At 48.5% G+C, this 9,917-nt stretch overlaps 1 protein-coding gene across 2 annotated transcripts in view; it reads right to left on the bottom strand.

Moving 5' to 3' along the window:
* Positions 1-81: 81 nt before the first annotated feature.
* LOC122547916 (transcobalamin-1-like) overlaps positions 82-9,917 on the bottom strand; it is a 25,245-nt gene continuing 15,409 nt past the window's right edge. The window contains exons 2-5 of one of the 2 annotated variants that reach the window (XM_043686474.1): positions 9,367-9,558; positions 7,590-7,739; positions 6,236-6,391; positions 82-3,407 (exon numbers count right to left, since the gene is read on the bottom strand). In XM_043686474.1, coding sequence (XP_043542409.1) covers positions 1,031-1,984 — 954 coding nt within the window. In that variant the 5' untranslated portion in view covers positions 1,985-3,407; positions 6,236-6,391; positions 7,590-7,739; positions 9,367-9,558 and the 3' untranslated portion in view covers positions 82-1,030. The remainder of the gene's footprint in view (positions 3,408-6,235; positions 6,392-7,589; positions 7,740-9,366; positions 9,559-9,917) is intronic. The other variant, XM_043686475.1, reaches the window with a different exon arrangement.

Here is a 9,917-nt window from a genome sequence, read left to right on the forward strand (position 1 = left end):
ATCTCACCATCACCTTCTGTCTGTGTCCCCCTCCCCATGGGTTTGTCCAGATCCCCCTCCCTTTACACATGTGGATGTTATTGACTCTTGCTCTCCTCATGTCAGGGACTGATGACCAAGTGAAGCAAGGCAGATATGAGAAGAGAGAAAACATTTCTCGTTCAGCAGGTACCAAAGATATGGAAATGAAGGGGAGGCAAACTCAATTCCGGAATTGCAGAGGGGAAGTGGATGGGTGTTTCACATGGAACGGTGTGCAGGGATTTGGGGGCGACATCGGTTCTTCACAATGCAGCCAGTGTAGGAAAGCTGAGCTTAATGGCTTCCCTCTATACTATAATAAATGGGACCATTTCAGTTTGGAATAATGTGGTCGATGCGGAAGAGACGGGCCGAAGGGTCTGTTTCTGTGCTGTAATTCAGTGATTCTATGAAAGAACAGTTTTCATGAGCACATCAACTGAGAATATTCCTGACGGCTGGCTATTGTGAAATGTTATTCACTCCAGCACATGTACAGAGAGTGGGGGGAAACCTATTGGCAGATGGGTTTTAGCCAGGGCGGTGGACAAACGTGTGATCTGACCAGCAGCACATCATTGTCTGTGAGTCAGTACTGATGGAGTGCCACACTACCACTATACAGTAACTCCCAGCGTGTGGGATTGAAACAGTGTGCAGTAACTCCCAGTGTGTATGAGGATTGGAACAGTGCATAGTAACTCCCAGTGTGTACGGAATTGGAACTGTGTACAGTAACTTCCAGTGTGTACGGAATTGGAACTGTGTACAGTAACTTCCAGTTAGTATGGGATTGGAACTGTGTACAGTAACTCCCAGTGTGTATGGGGATTGGAACTGTGTACAGTAACTCCCAGTGGAAATAGGGATTGGAACTGTGTACAATAATTCCCAGGGTGCATTGGGACTGGAACAGTATACAGTAACTCCCAGTGGGAATAGGGATTGGAACAGTGTACAGTAATTCCCAGTGTGTACGGGGATTGGAACAGTGTACAGTAACTTCCAGTTAGTACGGGATTGGAACAGTGTACAGTAACTCCCAGTGGGAATAGGGATTGGAACAGTGTACAGTAATTCCCAGTGTGTACGGGATTGGAACTGTGTACAGTAACTCCCAGTGTGTATGGGGATTGGAACAGTGTACAGTAGCTCCCAGTGGGAATAGGGATTGGAACAGTGTATAGTAACTCCCAGGGTGTATGGGGATTGGAACAGTGTCCATTAATCCCAGAGTGTATGGGCATTGGAGCAGTGTACAGTAACTCCCAGTGGGAATAGGGATTGGAACATTATACAGTAACTCCCAGGGTACATGGGGATTGGAACAGTGTACAATAACCCCCAGGGTGCATGGGGATTGAAACAGTGTACAGTAACTCCCAGTGGGAATAGGGATTGGAACATTATACAGTAACTCCCAGGGTACATGGGGATTGGAACAGTGTACAATAACCCCCAGGGTGTATGGGGATTGGAACAGTGTACAGTAACTCCCAGGGTACATGGGGATTGGAACAGTGTACAGTAACCCCCAGGGTGCATGGGGATTGAAACAGTGTACAGTAACTCCCAGTGGGAATAGGGATTGGAACATTATACAGTAACTCCCAGGGTACATGGGGATTGGAACAGTGTACAATAACCCCCAGTGTGTATGGGGATTGGAACAGTGTACAGTAACTTCCAGGGTACATGGGGATTGGAACAGTGTACAGTAACCCCCAGGGTGCACGGGGATTGGAACAGTGTACAGTAACCCCCAGGGTGCATGGGGATTGGAACAGTGTACAGTAACCCCCAGGGTGCACAGGGATTGGAACAGTGTACAGTAACCCCCAGTGTGCATGGGGATTGGAACAGTGTACAGTAACTCCCAGGGTGCACAGGGATTGGAACAGTGTACAGTAACCCCCAGTGTACATGGGGATTGGAACAGTGTACAGTAACTCCCAGGGTGCATGGGGATTGGAACAGTGTACAGTAACTCCCAGTGGGAATAGGGATTGGAACATTATACAGTAACTCCCAGGGTGCATGGGGATTGGAACAGTAACTCCCAGTAGGAATAGGGATTGGATCAGTGTACAGTAACTCACAGTGTGTATGGGGATTGGAACAGTGTACAGTAACTCCCAGGGTGCATGGGGATTGGAACAGTGTACAGTAACTCCGGGTGGGAATAGGGATTGGAACAGTGTGCAGTATCTCCCAGGGTGCATGGGGATTGGAACAGTGTACAGTAACTCCCAGTGGGAATACGGATTGGAACAGTGTACAGTAATTCCCAGTGGGAATAGGGATTGGAACAGTGTACAGTAACTCCCAGTGGGAATAGGAATTGGAACAGTGTACAGTTAACTCCCAGGGTGCATGGGGATTGGAACAGTAACTCCCAGTACGAATAGGGATTGGAACAGTGTACAGTAACTCCCAGTGGGAATAGGGATTGGAACAGTATAGAGTAACTCCCAGTGTGTCTGGGGATTGGAACAGTGTACAGTAACTCTCAGTGTGTACGGGATTGGAACTGTGTACAGTAACTTTCAGTTAGTACGGGATTGGAACAGTGTACAGTAACTCCCAGTGGGAATAGGGATTGGAACTGTGTACAGTAATTCCCAGTGTGTACGGGATTGGAACTGTGTACAGTAACTTTCAGTTAGTACGGGATTGGAACAAGTGTACAGTAACTCCCAGTGGAAAGAGGGATTGGAACAGTGTACAGTAACTCCCAGTGTGTATGGGGATTTGAACAGTGTACAGTAACCCCCAGGGTGCATGGGGATTGGAACAGTGTACAGTAATTCCCAGTGGGAATAGGGATTGGAACAGTGTACAGTAACTCCCTGTGTGTATGGGGATTGGAACAGTGTACAGTAACTCCCAGGGGGCATTGGAGCAGTGTACAGTAACTCTCAGGGTGCATGGGGATTGCCACAGAGTCCATTAATCCCAGGGGGCATTGGAGCAGTGTACAGTAACTCTCAGTGGGAATAGGGATTGGAACATTATACAGTAACCCCCAGGGTGCATGGGGACTGGAACTGTGAACAGTAACCCCCAGGGTGCATGGGGACTGGAACAGTGTACAGTAACCCCCAGCGTATATATGGATTGGAACAGTGTACATTAACTCTCTGTGGGTGTAGGTTGGACAGCGTGTGGCTGTGAGTGGTTGCAAGTGTGTCAGTGTGTATCTGTGTTAGTGTTTGTGGGAATTACCTGCATTGCCAGACCTGTACTGTAGAGATTACCAATCAGACCATCATCCATTATTCTTCTAAGTATCTGTTCGAGGATATAGTTGAGTGCATTTGAAATGTGCATGTTTGTTATCCTGTCATTCACACACCTCAAAGCGAGTGCTGCTACAGCTCCTGTATCTACAGAGGAAACGAGAGTGAAATAAGTCCTAGACTTTCACCCAGCTGCATCACCTCTCACTGTCCATCTCCTCAGCTCCTGATGGTTGGAGTTATTTGCATGTCTTTAGTTATTGGTGTGCATGGTTGCAAACATTTAGATTACATTAGATTAGATTACATACAGTGTGGAAACAGGCCCTTCAGCCCAGCAAGTCCACACCGACCCACCGAAGCGCACCCACCCAGACCCATTCCCCTACATTTACCCCTTACCTAACACTATGGTCAATTTAGCATGGCCAATTCACCTGACCGGCACATCTTTGGACTGTGGGAGGAAACCGGAGCACCCGGAGGAAACCCACGCAGACACGGGGAGAACGTGCAAACTCCACACAGTCAGTCACCTGAGGCGGGAATTGAACCCGGGTCTCTGGCGCTGTGAGGCAGCAGTGCTAACCACTGTGCCACCGTGCCACCCACGGTGCACATTTCTGTGCAGGTTTCTCTCAAGCAGCTGTGTGACAATTTGTATATGTGTACACGTGGCCCTATTCCTGAATGTTTGTACAGGTGTGTGTGTGGGTATGTTTGTATCTGAGTGTGTATTCAAGTTTACAGGCACAGAGATAACTGAATGTCAGTGTTTTATTGTCTGTAAACCTGTCTCCACGTCCCTGTCTGTTCATATACAATTGTATGTGTTTGTGTGTGCGAAACCAGAGACAGGAGACAATCAGAGACAGGAGACAATTGGAATCACAAAGTTCCTGGCAAGGAAACAGACCCTTCAGCCCAACCTGTCCATGGTGCTCCCTTTTCACATTTGCCATTTGCCTGCATTCAGTCCATATCCCTCCATATCGATCGAAGCCATACATGGTCCAAATCTTTCTTAAACTGTACTAGCCTCCACCGCTATCTCTGGCATCAAGTTCCAGGCACTCACCACCCTCTGAGTGAAAGAAAAACCTGCCTCTTTAGACATTCTTCTCTTTCACCTTAAGCCCATGTCCAGTAGCTTTAGACTCCCCTACCCTGGAGAAATGCTATTAGCCATCTTCCTTATCTATGTCTCTCATGATTTTATGAACATCTATGAGGTCACCCATCAGTCCCCTAAGCTCCGGGGGAAAAAGAAAGTCCCAGTCTATGTGCCCGCTCCTTATAACTCATACCCTCCAGCCCAGGTAGCATCCTGGTCAATATTTTCTGGAGTGTTTCTAGTTTAATAACATCCTTTCTATAGTAGGGTGACCAGAACTGCCCACAGTATGTAGCCTCAGCAACGTCCTGTACAGCTGCAGCTAGACATTTCAACTCCTATCCTCAGTGCTCTGACCGATACTGAAAGCTTCCTTCACCATCCTGTCTGCATGTCACTCCACTTTCAAGGAGATATGAACCTGCACCCCGAGATTGCTTTGTTCTGTAACACTGTCCAGGCCCTACCATCGACTGTGTTAGTCCTGCCCTGGTTTGTTTTACCAAAACACGACACCTCGCATTTATCTGAATTAAACTCCATCTGCTGTTCCTCAGCCCACTGGCCTGGTCGATCAGGATCTCAGTGTATTCCCAGGGAACCTTCTTCACTGTTCACCACACCACCAATCCACAAACACACTAACCATATCTCCCAAATTCCCATCCAAATCATTTATACAAATGATGAACAACAGTGGACCCAGCACTGATCCCTGTGGCACACCGCTAGTCACAGGCCTCCAAGTCTGAAACACAACCCTCCCCCACCACCCTCTGACTTCTACAGTCAAGCTAAATTTGTATCCAGTTGGCTGGCTCTTTCTGGATCCCGTGAGATTTAACCTGACTCGACAGCCCACCATGTGGTACCTTGTCAAAGGCCTTGCTGAAGTCCATGGAGACAATGTCCACCACACTAGATCTACTTTATTGTTCACCAAACAAAACTCAATTAAATGTGTGAGACACAATTTCCCACACACAATGCCACGCTGATTATCCTAAATGAGCCCTTGCCTCTTCAAATGCCTACAGGTCCTACCCTCAGAATCCCCTCTAACAACTTGTCCACCATGGACATAAGGCTCACTGGTCTGTAGTTCCCAGGCATTTCCTGACAACTTTTCTTAAATAATGACACAACATTAACCACCCTCCAATCTTCGGGCGCTTCACCCATGACTATCCATGATACAAATATCTCTGCTAGGTGGCCTGCAAATTTCCTCTCGAGCCTCCCACAAAGTCCTGGGATATGTTTGTTCAGGTCCTGGGGATTTATCTACCTTAACGTGGTTTAAGACTCCAGCACATCCTTTTCTGTAATGTGGACACTCTTAGACATCACTATTTATTTCTCCAAGTCCGCTAGCACATATACCTTTCTTGACGGTAAATGCTGATGAGAAATATTCATTTAGAATCTCACCATGACTTGTGGCTTTGCATGTAGATGACCTTGTTGATCTTTAAGAGGCCCGATTCTCTCCCTAGTTACTCTTTTGCCCTTCATGTACTTATTGAATCTCTTTGGATTCTCCTTTTAGCCCTCCTGATTTCTCTCAAGTGTACATTAACGCCTCTCTGCTCTTCAAGGACTTCACTTGATCCCAGCTGCCTATATATGCTTCCCTTTTTCAGGACCAGAGCCTCAATAACTCGAGTCTGCCAGGGTTCCCTACTCCTGCCAGCATTACCCTTCACTCTAATGGGCCTTGAAGCCTCAATAATACACCTTTGAAAGACTCTCCCTTCACAGACGTCCTTTTGACTGCAAACAGATGACAATCAGAGCCAGGAGTCAATCAATCAGAGGCAGGGGTCAACCAGAGACAGGGGTCAACAGAGAATATTCTTACCAACTGAGAATTCGGAGTCATATGTGAATTTGTCGTTCATGACTGCATCGATGAGGATCTGGACGAAGTCCTGTGAAAACTCTGCGTCCATCACACAGAGTGTCAGCACGTCCAGGCTCACTTGGTAATAGTTACTAAGAGGGAATGTAGTTTTCCCTAAACAACACAATATCCACAATGATTATTGCTGTAGAGAGCCAGAGACACGCAGAGAGAAGAAAGAAAGAGTAACAGAGAGAGAGAAGAAGAGAGAGTGTGTGTGTGAGTTAAACAGTCAGAGGGAGATGCAAAGAGTGAAATACAGTGAGGCAAAGAGAGAAAGATAGAAAGACAAGAAAAGAGATGGACAGACAGTTGCACAGAGAAAGACAGGTATTTCGACAAAGTCAGAGAGATGGAATGGGGAAGACGGAGATACAGAGAGAATGCAGGGAAGGGATCAAGATGGCTCATGACACTCCACCTAACACAGAAAGTGCTTATTCTGGGAAAGATTTAGGAGATGATTATCTGGATAGTCTGGCAGATGTGGTGGCTCAGTGGTTAGTACTGCTGCCTCCCAGCACCAGGGACCCAGGTCTGATGCCACCCTAAGGTGACTTTGCAAATTCTCCCTGTGTCTGTGTGGGTTTCCTCCCACAGTCCAAAGGTATGCAAGTTCGGGTGGATTGGTCAAGCTAAATTGTCCCATAGTGTCCAGGGATGTGCAGGTTAAGGTGGATTGGCCATGGGAAATTGTCCCATAGTGTCCAGGGATGTGCAGGTTAAGGTGGATTGGCCATGGGAAATTGTCCCATAGTGTCCAGGGATGTGCAGGTTAAGGTGGATTGGCATGGGAAATTATCCCATAGTGTCCAAGGATGTGCAGGTTAGGGTGGATTGGCCATGGGAAATTGTCCCATAGTGCCCAGGGATGTGTAGGTTAGGGTGGATTGGCCATGGGAAATTGTCCCATAGTGCCCAGGGATGTACAGGTTAGGGTGGATTGGCCATGGGAAATTGTCCCATAGTGGCCAGGGATATGCAGGTTAGGGTGGATTGGCCATGGGAAATTGTCCCATAGTGCCCAGGGATGTGCAGGTTAGGCAGATTAGCCGTGAGAAATACAGGATTACAGGGATAAGGTGGGGGACTGGGTCTGGGTGGATGCTGTTCTGACTGGTTGGTGTTGACTCAATGGGCTGAACTGCCTCTTTCCACACTGTGGGGATTCCATAACATTGAGAATGGTTGCAAGCCTGTAACAGTGCAGTATTGAACTCAGTGCTGTTCCTGCTCTAGGAGTGGGAACTGGGGACAGTACAGTGGGGGGAGCACTGTGTGGTGGGGTGTGCTAATGCTCAGCGATATTTACCGATATGTTCGATTTCCTTGGTTAATTTCTCTTGCAGTATCTCCACCAGGTTAATTCTTTCCCCTTTGTAGGAAACATCGGTTGGATTGTGGCAGGATGCAGCCATGGCCAAGGTATAAAGAGCAACTAGACCGGAGGAGAAGTTCTCACCTGTTTGGTAAAGGAGGGTAAACATGTGAGTTGTTGAGAAATCATGGAAACAGGCCATTCGGCCCATCCTTTAATCCCTGCCTCTTCCCCACGTTCTTCATCTCACTTGTCACTAGATCCTATAGTTCCTTACTTCCTCATGTGGTCATCCAACCTCCCCCTCCCCCTGCAAGTGCATCAGTATTATTGACTTGGTGCATTCCCCGTGGGAGGCAGGTCCACATTCCCCTTCTCTGTAACCCCCACCCCTGCCTCTCCTGGGGAAAGACTTTTCCCCGAACACCCCAGTCCTGCACGTCACCCCAATAGTTCTGACTGTGGTCTCATCCAGGATTGGAGCCATTATGGCACAGTGGCTCAGTGGTTAGCACTGCTGCCTCCCAGCGCCAGGGACCCAGGTTCGATCCCACCCTCGGGCGACTGTCTGAGTGGAGTTTGCACATTCTCCCCGTGTCTGCGTGGGTTTCCTCCCACAATCCAGGGATGTGCAGTTTAGGGTAGATTGGCCATGGGAAATTGTCTCATAGTACCCAGGGATGTGCAGGTTAGGGTGGATTGGCCATGGGAAATTGTCTCATAGTACCCAGGGATGTGCAGGTTAAGATGGATTGGCCATGGGAAATTGTCCCATAGTGCCCAGGGATGTGCAGGTTAGGGTGGATTGGCCATGGGAAATTGTCCCATAGTGCCCAGGAATGTGCAGGTTAGGATGGACTATCTGTGCTAACTTGTCCCATAGTGTCCAGGGATGTACAGGTTAGGGTGGATTGACCATGCTAACTTGAACCATAGTGCCCAGGGATGTGTAGGTTAGGGTGGATTGGCCATGGGAAATTGTCACATAGTGCCCAGGGATGTGCAGGTTAGGGTGGATTGGCCATGGGGAATTGTCCCATACTGCCCAGGGATGTGCAGGTTAGGGTGGGATTGGCCATACTAAATTGTCCCACAGTGTCAAGGGATGTGCAGGTTAGAGTGGAGTGGTGATGATAAAGGTGGAGTTATGGGGATAGGGTAGGGGTATGGTCTTTGGAGGGTCACTGGAGACTCAATGGACCGAATGGCCCCATTTTGCATTGTAGGGATTCTATGATCTTCTCCAGACCTGGTGTGGTGTTATCACCAGACAATTAACCTCGAGATCTTGGCAGCGTTCTGACGGACCAGGTTCAAATCCCTTGGCGGTAATTTCAATTCATTAAATAAACCTCGGATATTTAGGAATCTGATGATGACCACAAAAGCATTATTGGAAAAAAGCCGTCTGGTTCACTAATATCCTTCAGGGAAGGAAACTGCCATCCTTACCTGGTCTGGCCTACACGTGACTCCAGGCTCACAGAGATGTGGTTGACTCTTAACTGCCCTCTGAGCAATAAATACTGGTTAATACCCAGCACCCATGACGGAACAAAGAGGGGAAAAATCACTCGATTGTTTATGGCTTGCATTCCCATCAGATAAACAATTCCAGTCTTTCCCGATGGATTTTCACCTCAATGAAGGGATGGGGGGGGGGGGGGTGGTACAGGGATGGAGAAGGGGTAGGAGGAGGGCTGGTGAGGAGGGCAAACACAAGCACAGAGCAGATAGGCCCAATGGACTGGACCAGATCCCCAGTACGTACCATGTTTCACTTTCTCGACTGCAGTCATCTTCAGCTGCTGTAGGAGCAGTACCTCTGTCGGCAGATGATGGTCGCTGGCCAGTCGTAACGCAATGTGGACACTGGGGTTCGGAGGGCCCTCAATGGGGTTCACTGACTGAAGCATGACCCTCAGCAGGGAGTTGAGAGTTTCCCTCTCTGACTCGGGCAGGTCTGAACAGGGAGAGACAGAGAGAGGGAGGGAAGCAACGTCATTCCTCAACATTCAGGTGTGGAGAGCAGAGGGTACCCTACCAAGGGTAGGGGATGGGGGAGCAGGGGCCATGTCCCATTGCCCCACTCTCTCCCCATAGCCCTGTATCAATCCTCAAACTGGGTAAAAACACGGACTGCAGATGCTGGAAACCAGAGTCTCGATTAGAGTGGTGCTGGAAAAGCACAGCAGGTCAGGCAGCATCCGAGGGGCAGGAAAATCGCCGTTTCGGGCAAAAGCCCTTCATCAGGAATAGAGGCAGAGAGCCTGAAGGGTGGAGAGATAAGCTAGAGGAGGGTGGGGGTGGGGAGAAAGTAGC

This window comes from Chiloscyllium plagiosum, unplaced genomic scaffold (genome assembly GCF_004010195.1).
Source record: "Chiloscyllium plagiosum isolate BGI_BamShark_2017 unplaced genomic scaffold, ASM401019v2 scaf_242, whole genome shotgun sequence".
Classification (NCBI taxonomy): domain Eukaryota; kingdom Metazoa; phylum Chordata; class Chondrichthyes; order Orectolobiformes; family Hemiscylliidae; genus Chiloscyllium; species Chiloscyllium plagiosum.